Source organism: Mobula birostris, chromosome 10 (assembly GCF_030028105.1).
Source record: "Mobula birostris isolate sMobBir1 chromosome 10, sMobBir1.hap1, whole genome shotgun sequence".
Lineage (NCBI taxonomy): Eukaryota > Metazoa > Chordata > Chondrichthyes > Myliobatiformes > Myliobatidae > Mobula > Mobula birostris.
In genome coordinates this window covers 122,441,580-122,464,778 of record NC_092379.1, presented here as the reverse complement: position 1 = coordinate 122,464,778, position 23,199 = coordinate 122,441,580, and the positions used below count along the sequence as shown (strand labels likewise).

At 39.2% G+C, this 23,199-nt stretch overlaps 1 protein-coding gene across 6 annotated transcripts in view; it reads right to left on the bottom strand.

Annotated features, from left to right (window-relative positions):
* atrx (ATRX chromatin remodeler) overlaps positions 1-23,199 on the bottom strand; it is a 202,025-nt gene that overhangs the window by 101,504 nt on the left and 77,322 nt on the right. For all 6 annotated transcript variants that reach the window (XM_072270906.1, XM_072270902.1, XM_072270901.1 and 3 more), the window contains 6 exons: positions 22,369-22,480; positions 20,957-21,053; positions 14,552-14,758; positions 12,367-12,511; positions 2,991-3,100; positions 980-1,126 (listed from right to left, as the gene is read on the bottom strand). In XM_072270906.1, the coding sequence (XP_072127007.1) occupies positions 980-1,126; positions 2,991-3,100; positions 12,367-12,511; positions 14,552-14,758; positions 20,957-21,053; positions 22,369-22,480 (818 nt within the window). The remainder of the gene's footprint in view (positions 1-979; positions 1,127-2,990; positions 3,101-12,366; positions 12,512-14,551; positions 14,759-20,956; positions 21,054-22,368; positions 22,481-23,199) is intronic.

The window sequence follows — 23,199 nt, the reverse complement described above, 5'->3', positions numbered from 1 at the left end:
GCAGGAGATGTCCATTAATTAATTTAAATGAACAGTTTAAAAGTAACATTACATCCAACTGTTGCCTCCCCCCACCCTCACCTTATATCCTTGCCCACCCACTGCCTCCTTCCCCCTTTTCTTTCTTCATGGCCTCCTGTCTCTTTCACCAACCAACTTTCCAGCTCTTTACTTCTTTCCTCCCCTTTCAGGTTTCACCTAGTGTTTCCCTCTGCCCTTCCCCACCTTTTAAATCTGCTCCTCAGCTTTTGTTCTCCAGTCCTGCTGAAGGGTCTGAGCCTGAAACGCCAACTGTACTTTTTTCCATAGATGCTGCCTGGCCTGCTGAGTTCTTCCAGCATTTTGTGTGTGTTGCTTGGATTTCCAGCATCTGCAGATTTTCTCTTGTTTGTGATTATATCCAACTATACCAGTCATCAACTAAATAACCAGTACAATTTCATAGGGTAAAATAGTTACCGAACGCCTATTTTCCAAATGTAAAAATTGGCCAAACTGAGGTGTCTATTTGCACGAAAGCTGAAACCTATGCAGACCAACTGGGAGTGGCAAAGAGCACCTGCAGCAGGGCAGGAAGAGTTTGAACCTGATGCTAAACCACACATGATGAGAAGATGAGCAGATTAAACAAACAGGTAGATGATTCATCTGGGGATGTTGGAAAGAGAAGTGAAAACCAGGAACTAATGCAGACAACAGTTCGTTGAGAATTTCCCCAGAACTTCAAACTATTCATATTGGTAATTTACATCAGAAGCTCTTTGCAATATTTTAAAAAGAATTTTAATTTTTAAATCAAAGTTTTATCATTCTAGCAGTTTCAAAATATGATCTCATTTGCATTCACTCTGTTAGTTGACCATTTGAAAGATGATCAAGTTAATACAAAAAAGAAAAAAATACATTTTAATTCCCTGCAATAAACCAGACTATAAAATATTATAGAAATGAAGCTGAAAGCTAAAAAATTATAAAATACCTCCAAGCATTCATCATCATCCAGTCCTTCCTGCCATTTTGAAAATTCATTGATCCAATTCAACACAGTGTTAAGTGGGCAAACGATTAAAGCAGTTCTGAATTCAAGTTTCTCAGCTAACAGCACAGTATGCAGAAAGGTCACAACCTGTAAGCAACACACACAAAAAAACTATTATAGAAGATCAATTTAAATCATAACAATTTTATCCATTTTCTCTTTCATGTTTTTACTCAATGTGCAAAAGCAGGATATACAATCAAAGGTTCATATTGAATGCTACTCAAGACAAAATACAAGAACTACAGCTAAAACTGGTAAAGAGGACGGATTAAGAGATATTGAAATAAAACTCATAATAATGAATTAATTGGAAGTGCTGACATGACTGTAATCGTGGGGATATATTTTTCTGAGCTTAACTTAGGTTCTCCTCCAGAGGGAAATAGATATAATGTAGAAAATTGCCTCAATATAAATTTTGAGTTTAAAAAAATCACTGGATACCTTGCTGTAACAATATAAAACCACAAATACAAAAATAAAACTAAAAGCTAAATTAATTTTAATAGCAGCAGTTGAATATCCAATTTAGTGCCATGTATATTTGAATTTAATGCAGGATCTAAAATACTCTATTATGAATGTAATATCATGCATTCAATTTTATGTATGTGCAGCATTAAAAACATATTTTGGTTAGAAAGAACAGATTCACACTACAAAGCAATCTCATATCAACAAAGCAAAACAGTATTTCACAATTAAATGCTGCCTGATGCTGAGTAACAATAGTTGGCAAGAAGCAGTGCAATTTTTTGGATAATTGTATAAGAAGTGGGTGCTGACACTGATTTAAATGTAGATCAAGTTACACTGAAGATAGTCAAGGCCAGTAAAAATAAATTTCTTATCTGTAAACGGTAACTGAACTCTTGAACTTTAAACCAATATATGAATTTAATCTTTTTATGAACATTTTTCACTATTGCTCACCACCCACTTTCATATTAAAAGCTTTTCTTATTCACAATAAACAATTGGTTCTATATAATCAAATGCTCTACTCCCTTTCACCTGTTGCTTCAATGCAACATTTTTCAGTATTAAGCTGATAATTGTTCTGAATAAATTTGGTTGATCTGAGCTTATATTTTTTGGGTGCCAAATCATTAATGAAGTCTTCCAGCTCCTGGCTCATCTCCGTTATATTCTGCCAAACTAGTACTGAAAACTGCGTGCCGCATTTTAAGCTGCTAGATATTTAAATTCACAACAAATATGAAATCAATTGCTATAAGTTCTGCAATTCAGGGAAAAAAACAGATCTTTTTTGTTGTTGTCCTTAACTGCTTCCCTTTGAGAACTGCACCAGGAAACTCAGCCAAAGATTTACTGTCAAGTGGGATTTGAAGCGCATGGAAGTCAACAACATTTGTACACTTCAATGCAAGAACAAAAGCCAAAAAAAAGTAAAACCACAAAGAAGTAGAATATACTGAATATACAGTCTTGACTGTATGTACAGAGATGACAGAATTAATTTAATACAATCCAATCAGAAAGCAGACTGATCCAAAGCATTACTGTTTCTCTCTTCACACAATCTGATGCATTTTCCCAATCTTTTCAGTTTACATTTTCAAATCTGATATCAATCAAGCAATTACACAGTGATACCAGCACTAGAATGACTGAACGCACATCTGTTTCAGTGTATATTTACAACATTCAAAAATGCTATGCATTAAAGTAGCTTAATTTGGCTGCAAGATGGTGTTCATCTGTCAACACTTAAAAGGCTTTTTTGTGAAAGCCAGATTCTAAGAACTTCAAGATACCTTGGACCTGTAGTCTAATAGTAAATCTGGATTTTATTTGTAATGTCATTGTTATAAATCTCATGTTTTCAAATTCTTGTGAAAGCAAAGAACTATAAAAAGTCAAAATCTGGCAAACTACCAAATGGTCCCCTTAGTTTAAGTTTCATTATTTCAGACTCAACACTTACCTGCAATGTCTTTCCAAGTCCCATGCAATGTGCCAATATGCATCCTGAGCCCGGCTCTTTTAAGGCCTTGCTCACTGACTCACAGCAACAATCCCACATAAACTGTACACCTGTATAAATGAACATGTATTTTTAATCAAAATAAAAACCATACAATCAAGAAATCTATATTTCTATGACATAACCTACATTACAGAAAGGTTATACTTTAGATAAAATGATTTTTAATGTGTGTGTGTATGTATGATTTCTTAATTTTTTGCACAAGTTTGTGCATGACCCATATATAAAAACGGCTTCCATCTTTTTTGCAATACAACAATCTGACGTTTTAAAATTAAGTTTCTCTTTTGACTATACATTCCAGTAATGTTAAGATTATGGATCACAAATCACAGCTCAAGAGATTTATAGCAACAAGCTTTTTGGTTCTCTTGCACTGCAAGTTTGGTATCTACTCCTGAGCATATTTAAGATGGAGATTGACAGGTTCTTGATTAATCAGGGCAGCAAAGGTTACAGGGAGAAGGCAACAGAATGGGATTGAGAGGGAGGATAGATCAGCCATGGTGGAGTGGCAGAGCAGATTCGATGACCCAAATGGCCTAACTATACTCTCATGTATATTGGTCTCATATATTCAGCTACATAACCTCAGGGTGAAGGACCAATTCTACGTTCTAATCTTGGCATATATCCATATAGCACATGCTTTAAAGTAGGACTATGTCATCAGACCTTTGCACTTAGGCTACATCTAGCCACTGTGATGTATACATGTGGGCTGTGTGCCACCTTCCAAAGAGTATTTCTACACAATACATGGCCCATGGCATTTGACAAGGTTCCACACGTTAGGCTTATTCAGAAAGTTAGAAGGCATGGGATCCAGGGAAGTTTGGCCAGGTGGATTCAGAATTGGCTTGCCTGCAGAAGGCAGAGGGTGGTGGTGGAGGGAGTACATTCAGATTGGAGGATTGTGACTAGTGGTGTCCCACAAGGATCTGTTCTGGGGCCTCTACTTTTCGTGATTTTTATTAACGACCTGGATGTGGGGGTAGAAGAGTGGGTTGGCAAGTTTGCAGAAAACACAAAGGTTGGTGGTGTTGTAGATAGTGTAGAGGATTGTCAAAGATTGCAGAGACACATTGATAAGATGCAGAAGTGGGCTGAGAAGTGGCAGTGTGAGGTGGTACACTTTGGAAGGACAAACTCCAAGGCAGAGTACAAAGTAAATGGCAGGATACTTAGTAGTGTGGAGGAGCAGAGGGATCTCGGGGTACATGTCCACAGATCACTGAAAGTTGCCTCACAGGTGGATAGGGTAGTTAAGAAAGCTTATGGGGTGTTAGCTTACATAAGTCAAGGGATAGAGTTTAAGAGTCACGATGTAATGATGCAGCTCTATAGAACTCTGGTTAGGCCACACTTGGAGTATTGTGTCCAGTTCTGGTCACCTCACTATAGGAAGGATGTGGAAGCATTGGAAAGGGTACAGAGGAGATTTACCAGGATGCTGCCTGGTTTAGAAAGTATGCATTATGATCAGAGATTAAGGGAGCTAGGGCTTTACTCTTTGGAGAGAAGGAGGATGAGAGGAGACATGATAGAGGTATACAAGATAATAACAGGAATAGATAGAGTGGATAGCCAGTGCCTCTTCCCCAGGGCACCACTGCTCAATACAAGAGGACATGGCTTTAAGGTAAGGGGTGGGAAGTTCAAGGGGGATATTAGAGGAAGGTTTTTTACTCAGAGTGGTTGGTGTGTGGAATGCACTGTCTGAGTCAGTGGTGGAGGCAGATACACTAGTGAAGCTTAAGAGACTACTAGACAGGTATATGGAGGAATCTAAGGTGGGGACTTATATGGGAGGCACGGTTTGAGGGTTGGCACAACATTGTGGGCCGAAGGGCCTGTACTGTGCTGTACTATTCTATGTTCTATGTAACAGGTATGCATATTACTCATGACACAACCGTGACATGAGAAATAAGTACTTGGTAGAATTTTGGGAGGCATACAGGAGGTAGATCAGCTGGTAGAGCAGAGTCCGAACAACAACCTTGCACTTAATGTCAGTAAGACTAAGGAATTGATAGTGGACTTCAAGAAGGGGAAGATGAGAGAAAACATAACCATCCTCATTAAGGGATCAGCAGTGGAAAGGGTGAGCAGCTTCAAGTTCATGGGTTTCAACATTCCTGGGCCCAACTTATTAATGCAATTAAAAAGAAAGGACATCAGCAGCTATGTTTTGTCAGAAGACAAAATCTCCTTAAAGTCTCTGTAAAGTTCTACAGATGTACTGGAAAGCATTCAATATACAGGATCGGAAAAAGATGCAGAGGGTTGCAAATTCAGTCAACTCCATCATGGGCACTAGCTTCCCCTCCTTCAAGGGCATTTTCAACAGTAAATGCTTCATCTGTCATTAATTACGCTCAGCATCTATGACATGCTCTCTTCGCACTACTACAATCAGGGAGGTGATACAGGAGCCTGTAGACACTCAGCGTTTTAAGAACAGCTCCCTTCCCTCTGCCATCAGATTTCTGAATGGACCGTTACCATTACCTCACTTTTCACACTACCTTTTTATATACATTTGTTACTGTAACTTATAGTAACTTCTATGTATTGCACTGCATTGCTACAACAAGTTTCACAGCAATAAAACCAATTCTGAATATACTTTGCAAAGCTTAGAAAATGTTGATTTATTGCTGCATTAACTTCTCACTGTTGCAACAGATGGAGCACTTATAACATTGAAAGAGTATATGCCCTTTTGGACTACTGAAACATGTTGCCAAATTTCCAGAATCTTTCTCGGTTCATTGTATTATCTTTTATGAAGACATTGCAACTGGACAGTTAAAATAAATAAAAGTGTTATAGGGACAGTCCTCGAAAGTGTAATTTTCATTCATCTAAATACTCATTAACCGTTCAAAAATTCATTGAATAGCTGATTCAAGCCCAATAATGCTGCTGTGCGCTGAACTTCAAGGTGGTTATTAGTCGTACATTTGTATATATGCCTGCAGAACCACTGGAGTCTATTTCTGCTATCCTTAAAGGGAAAGTCCTGCCAATGACTTGGTGAGCAATGGATCTTACGCTTTTCAACAATATTACATGTATAAAATCTTAACTCATCACTCCCAGGGAAGATTATATTACAAAGGCACCTTTCAGCTCCTGAAAAAGTTGAAGATTCTATGAAGAGATTAAAGGCTGATTTATATTTGTGTGTCAAATGTACGCCGTAGGTATGGCGTAGCCGCGAACCCTACGCTGCACTCTACGCAAACCCTACGCCACAGCCTAACGTGCACCTCTCCCAAAATGTAACTATGTGTCGCGGCAACACAGACCGAAACAACTGTGATTGGTCTGCTTGGTAGTATCACATTTCCTCCTACGCTGCAATAGCTTCCCATTGGGCAACTGAAGGGCAGGGAAGGAACTCTGGCTGCAATGCTTTCCATAAAGCTTTACAGACCTCCGAAATTATGGAGGACACATTTCGCTTTTACGAAAAAAGATGCTCGCTTTAAACTTGTTTACCCTGAGAAAGACTACCATGACCATGAAGCCTTGCGCGGGCAAGTGTGTGTGCACGTGTGATGTGCCGATTTTTTTCCGACAAATCAATTTTGGCTCAAAATTCTCGATTCTGTTAAGTGATTCTACACTGTACATACAGAAAATTCACCCTCCTTCAGCTTCAGTCGCCATTGTTTGAAGTTTGAGTTTCTTCGTGTTGAGTTTCAACACGAAGAAACTCAACACAGTGGCATAGAAACCCAACTGCCAACTAGCGTTTTGGCGGTGAATTGCAGAGTGACGCAGACACACCAACGCACAAACATAAATGCTCACAACGGCGTAGCCCACTTGCGTAGACCATGGTGTAAGCTAGTACACACGTATAAATCAGCCTTAAGTGTCAGAACACTTTTCCCATCTCAAGGGAAAACATACAACCAAAACTTTATGTAATTGTTTGTACACATGAGGAATTCCATGGGTGGTTACTAGGATTGTTTGATAAGTTTCAGGCCTGTTATAATGACCAATGTATCTGTAACAGTTACTTGAAAACAAACCAAAACTGCTGAGAGACTAAGCCAGGTAATCAACACAGTATGTCTCGCTTCCAAATAACACATTTTCAAATTAAGAAAAGCAATTTTGACCCTTTATCACAAAACCAGCAAAGATGAATGATCTTGTAGTGATGATAAACTAACCAAACTAAATTAGCAATATGACTGTATAATTAGTAGAGCTGGTTCACGAGCACCAGGGCGTAGCAAAGTAGTCAATAGACATTTAGTGTCTTTCTTTTCACAAGGTGAAATTTTTGCAATAAAAATATAAAAGTCTAGCCTGCCTTGTAGTTGCAAATTTCATATGTACTGTAGGCTAGGAGATGTGGGCCATGCCTGACATTCTGAAATTTTCCATTACAAAAACGTAGTAAATAACAAAGATAAATGGATTCCACACATTTCCTGTTTCTTTTTTTATCCACACATAATTAACTCCTGTTCAGCTAAATATATAGTGTCAAGAAACTTCAATTTTCACAACTTTTTTGCATGTATTAATGCCATAGCAGGGTTGTGTGATTAAAAATAGAAAATACTCTGCAGGTCCAGGAAATAGAAGCTTGCAGGGTGGGTGGGGAAGAAGCAAAACTGGGGTGATCATGGGAATGAACTGTCTTATTGAGGAAGTGAATGGCAACAGTTAATGAGAACATAGACAAAACAATGTAGTGGTTACAAAACACAAGAGCAGGAAGGCATATGCCCAGGTCGGACTGAGCATGTCCTCCACACCAAGAGTGGGGAGAAAAATATAAACAAGCTGAACCAGTATCACAAATGGGTGATCTGAAATCTAAAATTTCAGTTACTTCATTCCTCTGAATCAATTGTCCTCCTTAATGTTCACTAAGATTGATCTATTGAGATCTGGCGCAGAACAGGCCCGTCCAGCTCTTCAAGCTGCGCCGCACAGCAACCCCTGGTTTCACCTAATCATGTGGTAATTTACAATGACTGATTAACCTACCTACCAGTGCTTCTTTGGACTGTGGGAGGAAACTGGAGCACTCGGATGAAACCCACGCGGTCATGGGGAAAATGTACAAACTTACAGAGAGCAGTGGGATATCCAATGGCTTTCTTTTAAATCTCTATGGGCTCTAGAAAATCATTGTCTCAAATGAAATCACTATAATGCCTTTCCCCTTGGGAACAGAGATGAAAAGAATTCACTTTAAGACATCTAAGTATTCACTTTATCGTCCTGTCCTCTGGCTCAACGTGCAGGCTGCTTGTCTGGTCTGTAACGAGCTGCACTTCTTACCTAGTTATCTTTTACCTTTAATATGTATAAAATGCCATGGAATTTTCTTTAATCTAATGTACCAGAGATATTCTGAGATACTTTGACCTCCTACTTTTTTTTTTAAAGCATCATCTTACACTGAATTATTCTGAAGGATTCCCATATTTTTAGTATTATACATCAAAGTTGCTGGTGAACGCAGCAGGCCAGGCAGCATCTCTAGGAAGAGGTACAGTCAAATTTGGATCCAATTTGGATCTCCCCCTCCTCCTCCCACTTTCAAATCTCTTACTAGCTCTTCCTTCAGTTAGTCCTGACGAAGGGTGTCGGCCCAAAACGTCGACTGTACCTCTTCCTAGAGATGCTGCCAGGCCTGCTGCATTCACCAGCAACTTTGATGTGTGTTGCTTGAATTTCCAGCATCTGCAGAATTCCTCTTGTTTACATTTTTAGTATTATGTCAACTACAATACTTTAGAAAATACCATGAAGTGTTGGCGTGTGGCCAAATGGTTAAGGCGTTCGTCTATAATTTGAAGGTCGCTAGTTCGAGCTTTGGCTGAGGCAGCGTGTGCATCCTTGAGCAAGGCACTTAACCACACATTGCTCTGCGATGACACTGGTGCCAAGCTATGCGGGTCCTAATGCCCTTCCCTTGGACAACATTGGTGATATGGAGAGGGGAGACTTGAAGCATGGGCAACTACTGATCTTCCATACAACCTTGCCCAGGCCTGCGCCCTGGAAACCTTCTAAGGCACAAATCCATGGTCTCATGAGACTAATGGATGCCTATAATCATGAAGAATATAACAACTTCACAGAAGCCTTAACACAGGAAGGAACCACCTCACAATTATAATGTCTCTCAAAGAGATGGCAAGAGCAATATTGGAGGACCTAAAGCACCCAGCTGCAAGAGTAAATGTTAAGTCATAACTTCTTTTACAATGAGTGTTATATTTTAACTCAATCCATGCTTTTTGAATGGCCCTCAGCTAGCATACCAAACCTACAGTTGTAGTGTCCAGCACACACATACAAAGTGGTCTGAACAGGTGGCCCTCCCTCAAGATGGTTGTAAAAGTTTCACACAACCCTTAAAGACTCAAAATCATTAAGCAGACGCCAACTGTTGCATGTCATGCATAGCTCAAATTTTTATTGCAACATCTGTATCTGAGAGCGCCATACCCCGCACAATTATCAAAGATACATGGCAGCTGCTCTTCTCACCTAGAAGATGCCATAAGAGTCTCCAGACCAAGAAAATTATTGAACATACACAGCTAACGAAGCAGAAACATACAGGCAAGTGTCAGAATCAGATTACTTTTAAACACAATAATTAAATCTTTTTACCACTTCAAACAGTATTGCAATGCTACTTTGCAGGAAGTAAATTCAGAATTTTAAACATTCTATCATGGAAGGAAGATGAAGGCATTGCTTACCAGAATTAATTTCAGATGAGTCAGCTATCCTCAACAGAACTACTCCTCAAAATGAATTTTGCTTCCCCTTTCTGATGTCCCTTTGTATCCTAATTTGAATGTCAAAACTATATTGTGCAGAACAACTTTTCCTTACATATGCAGATTATCAGTGAAGGAAGGTCTGTTAAAATGAACTACAGTAAAACACTGAAAATCCTCCTTCCAGAAAGCATGATAGTTTGATCTCAAGCATTCCAGGGCCTGTTCCCATGCTCCCTTGTAACAACCTAGGGTCCCATTCCCACATTTAGAATTATATAGATAGAACAATACAGCATGGATATAGGATCCTTGACCCAAATACTCCAGGCCAATCTTGACCCTTCCAGCTAGTCTCAATTTCCTGCATTTGGTCCACTTCCCTCTAAACCCTGCTCCTCCAAGTGCTTATCCATGTGTTCTGAAATGATACGCCTGGTCCTGCCCTAAGCAACACCTCTGGCAGCTCATTTCATATATTCATCACCCTATGAGTTGGAGAAAGTTACCCCTCAGGTCCCTTTTAAACGTTTCCCCTCTCACCCTAGTTTTGGATTCCCTCCCCGGGGAAAAGACACATCCGCTTTATTTATGCCTCTCAGTTTTAAACACTTCTATAAGGTCACTTCTCATTCTTCTACATTTCAAAACATAAAGGCCTAGCCTAGCCAGCATCTACCTACAATTCAAGCTCTGTAGTCCTGGCAAGCCCCTCAAAGTTTTTCTGCAGTTTTAAAGTTTTTGTTTTAAACTTTCCATTTCTTTTAAACTCACCTGGTTTACTGGAAAATTTAATTATTCTGCTCTGTAATGCCTTAAATTCAGAAATAATTTTCATCCTGAAAATCAGCACCAAAATCCCAAGAATTATTAGAACTTTACTGCACTACTACTGTACCCAGTGGTGCACACCACTGCATCTCAGGAACTAACTACAGCTACACTTTATTTGTTGCATTTTAAGGTGGTTGCAAAGAACTATACTATATACTCTGAACATCCAATTCTCGAAACGCAAGCTGTTAAAAGAATAATACCATTACTCATTTCTCTGAGGTATTTGCATTATTTAGCCTGAAACTTCCTGCATAGTACACTTTCCTATTCATGTACACACAGGAATATTGTGGATGGTTCTCATCCACAAAGACTTATCTATCCACGGTGTATAGTTAAATCTCATTCATCGGTATTCTGTCAGAACAGTTGGCGGTTAATCTTCAACATTTCCCAAATATATGATACCAGATTTTTGCACACAGGAATAAATTTTGGACTAATACTACTTTGACGTTGTAAGAAAAAGCTTGTGAACCCTTTCCGTTATCTGGTTTTCTGCATTAATTACTCATAAAATATAGTCCCATCTTCATCTAAGTCACAATAATAGACAAACACAATCTGCCTAAACTAATAACACATAAACAATTGCACTCTTCATGTCTTTATTAACACATTGTTTAATCATTCATAGTCCAAACTGGAAAAGTATGTGTTTTTCTTATAGTGGACACATGGCCAGAGACTTTAGCAAGTTCTAGAGATCTTTGCAGGTCTTCTGCTGTTACCCATGGGTTTTTTTACACTTCCTTCAGCATTCCATTATGCTCTTGGTGTGATCTTTGCAGGATGCCCACTCCTACAGAGAGTAGCAACAGTACTGAATTTCCACCATTTGTAGACAATTTCTCTTACTGTGGACTGATGGTCTTTAGAAATTCTTTTGTAGCCTTTTTCAGCTTGATGCATCTCTACAATTCTTCCTCTAAGGTCTTCTGAAAGTTGTTCTGATCGAGGCATGGTGCACTTAAACAGATTTTTCTTGAGAAGAACAGGCTCTGCCAGTAACCTGACTTTGTGTGTCTTCTTTTTAAAATAGGGCTGGGCACTTCTACAACCCACACCCTCCAATCTCATCTCATCGATTGCAACATCTGACTCCAAATAACTTCTGTAGAAGGCATCACCCCAGAGGTTCACATACTTAACCTAGACTGTGATTGTTTAAGTGGTGTACTCAGTATTGACAAGAAGTACAATTGTTCCTATGTTATTAGCTTAGGCAGATTGCATTTATCTATTGTTGTAATTTAGATGAAAATCAGACCACATTTTATGAGTAATGCCGAAAACCAGGTATTGCAAAGGGTTAACAGACTTTCCCTTGCAACTGTACGTTGCAGGGGAATAGGCCAGTTTGGTCCATCTTTCCATATCATGACTAATCATCATGTTCACTTTCCCCACACAATCACAATTTCCTCCATTTCCCTTATTTCTCAAAACCTATTGAATTTAGTCTTGACTATAGTCAATAACTGAGTCCCCACAACACAGAAAGCCAAAGATTTGCATGCTTGTTTATAATTCTCACAAAAAATGACCAATGATAGGGGAAGTAGTTATGGTGTACCCTAGGAAATAAGAATAGATGGACTAGTCTTTGTCAACTGAAACATTAGTTTAACAAGATCAGATGTTAGATCAACATATAGAACACATTCCCAAAACAACTATCATTCACAAATACTCACCGTCTACTTGATGGGGTTTCAGTTTTCGCACCAAGTTTCTATGGACTTGGACAAGGCATTCCTTTGTCTCCTTATCTTCATCAAGGATCAGCTTAGTGGTTATTGGACATTGTATAGGCGATGCACCTTCCAATACTTCCACCTGCTGCGAATTTTAAAATTTGGAGAATATTTTTGATTCATACAATGTGCATTAATAATTAATTTTGCAATTCTCATCAGCTGAATGTTTCACAAACAGTGTCAGGTAAAGCCATTAATCAAGCAATTTACTGTGGCTATATTTAACAGCAGTTTGCATCAATGAAGTGACCATTCCATAACCAGCAAACTAGGAAATACATTTCAGGCAGAAGTAAATGAAAGATAAAATCCATAAATATTCATAATTAATACAACTGCCTTAGTTTTTAACTGGGCAAACTGCTGCTGTTCAGCCAAAACACTGTCATCCACCCTGTAAACAGTTATATCCTGCCCATAAAAAGCAGAAAAAATTCCAAATCCTCGGCTTCACATTCCTAACCTGGACCACAGAACTGAAATCCAGAGCCAACGCGGACATAAAGTAGCACATAAATGAGTCTGGCATCCAGGAATCGCAATAAAACTGAAGCTGATGGAAATTGCCCACTGTTTGGCTGTTGGAGGGCAAACTTAATCCCAGAACAATGATGCAGGACTTTCTCAGGTAAGTGGTGCCCTAAAATATTCTTGGCTGCTTCATCAAAGACCTTCCTCCCTGCCAACCCAATTGCATCTGCTAGTCATTCCGGTTATATCACATACCAGCCTCCTTCAAACCTCTCATTTATACTGCTACACCTTCCCTCGTTGTCCTGATATAGGGACTTGATTTGTAACATCAACATACAGCCTTTGGCTCCACAGATGCTATTTGACCTGCTGAGTTTTTCCAGCATTGTTTTACGCTCTTCAATGATCATCTGTCCATTTGAAGTCCATAAGGTACATTGTATTCTGGAGCAGTCAGCTCTATTTGCACCTTTTTCTGTGAGGACAAAGTCTGAGCCCACACTTAATACTAAATTACATACAAGACTGGGCTGATGTGAAGCAGTTAAATTCATGCCACACAAATGCCAATGATGACCTCTAACGAAGGTTCAGTCACTTGGCATTTGAGATGAGGTAGTAAATTGGATTAGACACTGGCTTTATGGAAGAAGCCAGAGAGTGGTTGTAGAAGGTTGGCTCTCTGACTGGAGGCCTGCGATTAGTGTTGTGCCACAGGGATCGGAGCTGGGTCCGTTGTTACTTGTCATTTATATTAGCGATCTGGATGATAATGTGGCAAACTGGATCAGCAAAATAGTGGATGACAGCAAGATTGGGTGTGTAGTGGATAACGGGAAGAACTATCCACAGCTTGCAGCAGGATCTGGACCAGCTGAAAAATGGCAGATGAAACTTAACGCAGACAAGTGTGAGGTGTTGTACTTTGGAAGGACCAACCAGGGTAGGTCTTACTTCGTGGGCGGTAGGGTACTGAGGAATCAGAGGGATCTGGAAAACAGATCCATAATTTCTTGAAGGTGGTTTTACAGGTAGTCAGGGTTGTAAAGAAAGCTTTTGGTACATTAGTCTTCATAAATGAAAGTAATGAGTACAGGAGATAGGATGTTATGTTGTAAAAGACATTGGAGAGACCTAATTTGGAGTATTGTGTGTAATTTGGTCACCTACCTGCATGAAATATATAAATAAGATTAAAAGCACAGGAAGTCTATAAGGAAGTTGCCAAATCTGGAGGAGCTGAGTTATAAGGAAAGATTGAATAGGTTAGGACTTTATTCCTTGGAACGTAAAGACTGAGGGGAGATTTGATAGAAGTATACAAAATTATGAGGTTATAGATAGGGCAAATGCAAGCAGGCTTTTTCCAGTGAAGCTGGGTGAAACATGAGGGAGAGTAGAAACTTCTTAACTCAGGGTGTGGAATGAGCTGCCAGCACATGTGGTGGATGTGAGGTTGATTTCAAAATTTAAGTTGGATGGGTACATGGACAAGAGGCTTATGGGGGTTATTACGCTGGTGCAGATTGATGCAACTAGGCAGATTAATAGCTCAGCACAGATTAGATGGGCCGAAGAGCTTGTTTCTGTGCTGTAGTGTTCTATAACTCTAACAATGTGTATAAGAAACTAATTTATATTGCAATACCTCTCTCAACCTTTGCCTCTCCTTTTCTCTATCAGCAATGCGCTTTCTTCTATCTTCCTCTTCTTTTAAGGCATTTTGAGTCTCTGTTCGCAAATTGACATCTTTCAAAATCTTCCTTATCTTCTTCCGACCTTTTGCAGGGGACTTTATATCATCTTCATTTTCTTCATCACCACTATTACTTTTACTACCAGATTCTGAATTGCTCTGCAAAATAAAATGAATGTTAACTGGTCTGACAGTACAATCCAATTCTACAATTTATCGTAGATAAAAGACACATACAATTACAAGAGAAACAATTTCATTAGATGTTGACAGTTTTCCATTTGCTGTTTTAAAAAATATTCATGGGGAGGCATTATTAAAACATCAACAGAACAAAATCCAAAAGTGATTCAAATAAGTGTTACCATGCAAAACAAAATTGATCCCAATCAGATAAGGAGCACATGACAAAAAGCTGATGAAAGGCTGACTATAATAAGTATTCAGAAGAAGGGAGAGTGGGTGTGAGGAGTGCGAGGTGTAAGAGAGTGGGGAGGGGGAATATCAGAAGTTGCTTTCACAGCTAAAGACACACCTGCTAGTAGCAGAGCAGCTAAATTAAAAATGAGTCAATATCCAGGTTATTGCTAAGGCCTGTTCTACAGAGTAATGTCTTTGCTAATTCCCAAGCACGAGATTTTGGTGAGGAAGGACAGAAAATCTAGATCTCAGTGGCACAAGGAAGCAGCAAGAGGATAAAAATTACTGATAGGAGTTGGTCTTACAAGTCTAAACAGTAGAGACAATGTAGGGAATGTCATCAAACAAATATGCATATAAACAAAAGTGCAACAGTAATCATAGGTGATCCTAATGTTTGTAAAGACTGATCAAATCAATTTAAAAATAATAATGCAGAGCACATATTCCTACAGTAGATCTGAGATTGTTATGGGCAAGCATATTAATGAACAGGGATAAGTTAATAATCTGCTCATGCAGGATCTTTAGGGAGAAGCATACAAAAAATAGAATTTCCAAGTCAGGCAGTCTAATCTGAAACAAGAGTTCTGAATCTAACAGAGAAACTGCTGAGGTTCCTGTGATAGATTGGGGAGTTCATGCTTTTCAAAGAATAGGTAATTGCTCACCAAAATAGGAACCACAACAGGTGTTCTGCTACTTTCTGGTTCAAGTACAAAAGTCACCGACAGTAGTAGCTATGGATAGCATTAGATAATAAGAGGATCTAAAGTTGCCAAAGAAAGTAGTAAGAGTTGGGATAGTTTAGAATTTAGCAAAAAGACCAATAAACTGATTAAACATTAAAAATGGAGTATATTAGTAAACAAAAGCAGATTGTAAAAGCTTCTAAAAATATGGTGAAAGAAAAAGACTAGTTTGAGTCTTGTAAGAGTCAAAAACAAGGGAATTTAGAGTTTGGAGCATACTCAATGGGCCAAACGGCTTAACTCTCTTCTTTATTTCAGGGTCTAATTTACAATTAGAAATAAAGAAATGGAAAAGCAACTAAACAAATCCCAGGCTTTTTTTTTATAAAAGAGAATACAAATAACTTCCCTGTTGTTTGAATTTATCTATTAACCATCTTGATGAGAATATAGGTGGCATAATTAGTAAATTTGCAGATGACACCAAAATAATGATGCAATGGACAGTGAAGAGACGTCATCTAAGGTCACAATAAGATGCAGATCAGCTGGGATGGTGGTAAAAGAATGGCAGATGGAATTTCACTCAGAGGAGGGCAAAGCAACAAATTTATGTAAGTTAAATCAGGCAGATCATACACAGAGGATGGCAGGGACTTGGGAGCATTGCTGAACAAAGCAACCTAATTCTGAAAGAAAACAATTCTGAACATGGCAACGTAGGTAGACAGGATGATGGTTTATGGTATGTTTGACATTATTGGCCAGGGACTGAGTACAGGATCTGGGATGTCATGTTACAATGGTGAGAGCAAATTTAGGATTATTATGTGTAGCTCTTGTCACACTATAAAGAGGGATATCATTAAGGGATATGCCTACCAAGCTATTCCATGCCCTCACTTTGGGAAGTCTGATCACCTAGCTGTACTTCTACTCCCTGAGTATAGGCAGAGACTGAAGATTGCAGCACCAGTAGTGAGGACCAAGAATGTTTGGACAGGTGAAGCACAGGAGCACCTACAGGACCTGCTTTGAATCCGTGGACTGGACTGTATTCAGGGATTCATCTTTGAACCTGGATGGGTATGCTGCAGTTGTTACCGACTTCATTAAAACCTGTGTGGATGAGTGTGTGCCTACAAAGACTTACTGTACATTCCCAAACCAAAAGCCATGAATGAACCAGGAGGTATATCGTCTGCTGCAGACTAGATCTGTGGCATTCAAGTCTGGCAACCCAGGCCTGTACCAGAAAACCAGGTATGATTTGCGGAGTGCTATTTCAAGGGCAAAGAGACAATTTCGAATCAGGTTGGAGGCGATATCAGATGCACGGCAACTCTGGCAGGGACTGCAAGACATTACTTCCTACAAAGCGAAACCCAATAGTATGAATGGCAGCGATGCTTCACTACCAGATGAACTCAATGCCTTCTATGCATGCTTTGAAAGGGAAAGCACAACTATGGCTCTGAAGATCCCTGCTGCACCTGATGACCCTGTGATCTCAGTCTCAGAGGCCGATGTTAGACTGCCTTTAAAGAGAGTGAACCTTCACAAGGCAGAAGGTCCCAATGGAGTACCTGGTAAGGCTCTGAAAACCCATGCCAACCAACTAGCAGGAGTATTCAAGGATATCTTCAACCTCTCACTGCTACGGGCAGAAGTTCCCACTTGCTTCAAAAAGGCAACAATTATACCAGTGCCAAAGAAGAATAATGTGGGCTGCCTTAAAGACTATCGCCCGGTAGCACTCACATCGACAGTGATGAAATGCTTTGAGAGGTTGGTTATGACTAGACTGAACTCCTGCCTCAGCAAGGACCTGGACCCATTGCAATTTGCCTATCGCCACAATAGGTCAACTGCAGATGCAATCTCAATGGCTCTCCACATGGCTTTAAACCACCAGACAACACAAACACCAACGTCAGGATGCTGTTCATTGACTATAGTTCAGCATTTAATACCATCATTCCCACAATCCTGATTGAGAAGTTGCAGATTAAGAAGCCTCTGTACCTCCCTCTGCAATTGGATCCTCACCTTCCTAACTGGACGACCACAGTCTGTGCAGATTGGTGATAACATATCCTCCTAGCTGATGATCAACACTGGCGCACCTCAGGGGTGTGTGTTTAGCCCACTTCTCTACTCTCTGTATACACGTCTATGTGGCTAAGCATAGCTCAAATACCATCTACAAATTTGCTGATGATATAACTGTTGTTGATAGAATCTCAGGTGGTGATGAGAGGGCGTACAGGAGTGAGATATGCTAACTAGTGGAATGGTGACACAGCAACAACCTGGCACTCAACGTCAGAAAGATGGAAGAGCTGATTGCGGACTTCAGGAAGGGTAAGATGAAGGAACACATACCAATCCTCATAGAGGGATCAGAAGTGGAGAGAGTGAGCAGCTTCAAGTTCCTGAGTGTCAAGTCTCCGAGGATCTAAGCTGGTCCCAACATATTGATATAGTCATAGAGAAGGCAACACAGTGGCTATACTTTATTAGGAGTTTGAAGAGATTTGGCATGTCAACAAATACACTCAAAAACGTCTATAATTGTACCATGGAGAGCATTCTGACAGGCTGCGTCACTGTCTGGTATGGAGGGGCTACAGCACAGGACCGAAAGAAGCTGCAGAAGGTTGTAAATCTAGTCAGCTCCATCCTGGGCACTAGCTTACAAAGTACCCAAGACATCTTTAGTCTCAGTGTCTTCCAGTATCTCAGAAAGGCACCGTCCATTATTAAAGACTGCCAGCACCCAGGGTATGCCGTTTTCTCACTGTTACCATCAGGTCGGAGATACAGAAGCCTGAAGGCACGCACTCAGCAGTTCAGGAACAGCTTCTTCCCCTCTACCATCCAATTCCTAAATGGACATTGAATCTTTGGACACTACCTCACTTTTTTTTTAAATATACAGTATTTCTGTTTTTGCACTTTTCAAAAAATATCTATTCAATATATGTAATTGATTTACATTTTTAAAATTATGTTTTATTTTATTTATTGTTTTTTTCTCTCTCTCTGCTAGATTATGTATTGCATTGAACTGCTGCTGCTAAGTTAACAAATTTCACGTCACATGCCAGCGATTATAAACCTGATTCTGATTCTCAATAAGAGAGGATGTTAAAAAAAAGTACTCCTGTATCAAGGTTATCAGGCTGAAACTCAACTGTTTATTCTCCTCCATATTTACTACCTGACTTGCTGAGTTCTTCCAGCATTATGTGTGTTGCTCTAGATTTCCAGAATCTGCAAAATTTCTAGGTGTTGTGTCCACAAGAATGTTGGCTGGACCGGAGGGCTTGAGTTATAGTGGATAGGATGGGTCTGATACTCCTAGAACGAAAGCTGAAAGGTCACTTCCAGGGTTTATAAAATTATGAGGGGCATGTATTTAAGGTGAGAAAGGAAAGGTTTGAAGGGGACCTGAGAGGGCAAGATTTTCCCCACTCAGAATCGTAAGTATATGGAACAAGCTCCCAGAGGAGGAAGGGTACAATTACAATATTTATAAGAAACTCAGGCAAGCGCGTGGATAGTAAAGATTTAGAGTGACGTGTGCCAAATGCAGGAATTAGCTTAGGGAGGCATCTTGGGTGCTAAGGACTAGATGGGCCCGTGAGGTCACTCCCGCGTGCATATAAAGCTCAGTCTTTATACAACTTCTGGATTAGGACAACCTATCCATGTCCTTATAGTTTTTTTTAATACTCATCCATCAAGGCAAATTATGTTAATACCTCTCAGGTCATAGATGAATATCAAAACTCAAAACATTAACTACGGTTTCTTTTCCCATATGTGTAGTCTGATCTGTTGAGTATTTACAGCAATTTTTATGTCACTATAACAATGTCCAAAACAGTGCATTTCAGCTACAAGAAATGGATGGGCTAAGTTTGCTTTCCTTGGAGCAGGGGACACTAAAGGAATACTGTTCACACTGCATTTTTAGGGCCCTATTGAGACTACACTTGGAATAGTGTTCAGTTCAGGTCTCCTTACCCAAAAAGAATATACGTCGGAAGGAATGAAACTTAACAAGATTGATTCCTGAAATGGAGACTTCGGATCAACTAGTCCTGCATTCATTACAGTTTGAAAATAAGGAGGAGATTTCACTTAAACGTACAAAATTCTGACATGGCTTGACAGGCTGCTTTTAGGAACAATGCTTCTCTGACTGGGTGTTCCACATTGTCTGGGTGCAAAGCAATATATTCAGGATTTAAATGAAAAATTCATCAGATGGTAAACTTGTGGAATTTGCTATCAATCAAAAGGTAACACAGGCCAGATCAGCGAATATTGCAGAGGTAGACACATTTATTGACAAAAATCTTCAATGATCCTGTTACTGCAAATATAACTTTACAAGATGCTGCACCACAGCACAGCTACTGGAGCTGTTGCTTCATAGCTCCAGTGACCTGTGTTCATTCATGATGCTGTTTTGTGGAGTCCAGATCTCCTTATGACTGCATGCGTTTACTCTGGCTACTCTGGCTTCTTTCCACATCCTCCCCCCCCCCCCCCCAAAAAAAGTACATTAACTGCAATTGCAAATTGCCTCTAGAAGTATAACCTCGGCATAAATGTTATAAGGAAACATGGAATATAGGATTACCCATGAATGGTAGTACAGGCTTGAAAGACTTCATTCCTATTTCGTTCTCTAGACAGCAGGTTGTCAGACTGTTTAACACTAGTACCAGAATGTAAAGTAACCAAGCTACTAGAATTCTGATATTTACATATGGTTTCTCTCCAACCATGAATAACTAGTTTGACAAACTGAGTGGTTGTGCTATAAAAATTTGTCACTGAGCTGAATATTAGGATATGCCTAAAAAAATGCATTATAGAAAATCAATAATGCTACTTGCACAGTATCTCAATGCACAAGTTAATTTTCTTGAACGCCTAGAATGTTCTAAAATAAGTAACTGTCACAGTTGTAACTAATAATTTGTCCAGTTAGTGTGCCAGTTCTCATAAGATGATGCAAATGAGGTAATAATAATTCTCTGCGTTGCTTGGATTTCCAGCATCTGCAGATTTTCTTGTTACCAATAATTCTTCCAACATATTGATTGCAGTGCTGTGGGTTAAATGCAGATTTAAATACTCCAATAGTACAAAATGTTCATAATCATACAAACAACCAGTACAGCAAAACTCAGTAGTCTCACTTCATAATTAGCACCTATGTAATTACCTTTTCACTTGATGAGTTTTCCTGAACTTTAATTCGCCTTCTTTTCTTTTTCAGCAAGTAGCTGCGCTGGCTTTCCTCTGCCTCTTTTTTCGATGCTCTGAAAAAGGGTGGAAAACAATGCATTTAATTTTGTACAAACCTTCAACATTGGTGATACATTTTTTCTGCTAAGCAACAAACTACAGATATCCCTCATGACAAACCTACATACGAACTCGGATCTGCATGAGGTAAAGAAAATTGAGAATGGACAGGTAACTCAGAATTAGACCAAAGATAACATCATGCTTCAATTCAGTAACAGGAAGTTGAAAAGCTAAACATAAAGGGTAGGAGGGTAATTTCACTAAACTTCTCAATGTTATCTTTAAGCTGTCACCAGCTAGATTATCCAGGTTAAACATCTTACCTGCCCTTCCCCTACCCACCCACCAATCCAAGGAACCTTTGAGAACATCCTCCAATTTGCTTCCTCATGGCAACCTTCTAATATGATAGATGTTCGAGTTGAGTTCTTGCCTTTGCAGTCTAATGCAGTTCAAACAAATAAGGCCCAATAATGAAGTACTTAATAGGGGGGTAGAGTAGGGGAGAAGTAGCAAAACAACCGTTGCCCATATACTGAACCTTCCACTGATTCCACTGGTGATCTTTAAAACACTTCTCCCTCAGATAGTCAAGTATGTGTTGGTGAGCTTTGGAGGTATCTGCCTTCACTGAAATGTAGTTCCTGAGACAAGGAAAGTTGTCCTCGTTTTCCAGAACCTTGTTTTTCAAGGGACGGTGTTATATAGGTCAAATAAAACAACAGTTTTGCCAGTGCTTGAAAATTCCTTCAGCTGTTTCAGGGAACAAGTTTGTGGTGACTTAGAACTAATTAAGTGCAAGGACGCTTAAAGTCTGCACACTGTACCTTAATAAACTGAGGGTAAAGTGACCTTGCATCTGGAGTGGAAATTACAATAATTGAGCAGGTTTTGGACGGTTCTCTAGATTAATCCCACACGTTTGGGAGGTGTATTAGAAGTGTGATGCATTACTGCAGCAAGAAATTAGAGGTCAGGGGCAACGATGTATCCTTGCTTGACTTCTGCATTATGAATTGCTTTGTGGTGAAAGCATTGATTGGAATCATAGCATGTGCCCCATACAGCAGGAGTCAGAAGACGGAGACATTCTTGCAATGGGTTAAAGATAAATGGAAATTTTCCCTTTTCTAGCACAGGAACAGCTGCACTTTATTGGCAGTCTGACTGAAAGCAGCAAAGACCAATTATCAAACCTAAGATTAAATGGCTTGATGGTCAGTGAAACACTATGACACAGTCACCCAAAGGAAAGGTCTGTACAATTCAATGCAAAAAAACTTCTTGCTTATGCAAACACATTAATTTATTTGAAAAGAGATCTACCTTGTCCTTGGACGTTTCCGTTTATCATCAGAATCACTTTCCTCTTCACTACACTGAGATTCCTGAAAATCAGAGTCACTCTCTTCTTCAGAAGTACCTTCGTTACTACTCACTGAAAGTAAACGTACATAAAATCTTTTCTTTTCCAGTCTTTTTATTAATTTTCAAAATTATAAACATAATAATATTGATAAACAGAGAATGGGATTACATTATTAATAGCTAACATTTGCAAATATAAAATTGCTGATAGTACAAGTATGTTAGATCTCCCCAATTCTAAATATAATTGAACATGGTAAAAGATAAATGGAAAAAAATCTTTAAAAAAACCCCAAACTAGAAAAGAAAAAAAACACTAAATTAAGCTAAGCAAAACTAGACTAAACTAAACAAAACTAAAACAAAGTCAGGCTAACATATTACATTGGATACACTCATTAATGTCGTTAACTCCACTCCTCTATCTGTATATTTTTAATTGAAAAAAAGATGCAAAAAAGGTCAAACTACATCATATGAAAATGTTGAATAAATGGTCTCCAAGTTTCTTCAAATTTAACCAAAGGATCAGAGGTGCCACTTCTGATTTTCTCTAAATTTAAGCAAGATATAGTTTGAGAAAACCACTGAAATGTAGTAGGAGGATTGACCTCTTTCCAATTCAATAAGATAGATCTTCTAGCCATTAATGTAAGGAATGCAACCACCCAGCAGGCTGAATGGGATAAGTAACCATCTTCCATCATTGGTAACCCAGAAATTGCAGTAATGGGGTGGGGTTACACAAAACCCCACCATATACAAAACTGTAGAAATAATATCAAAGAT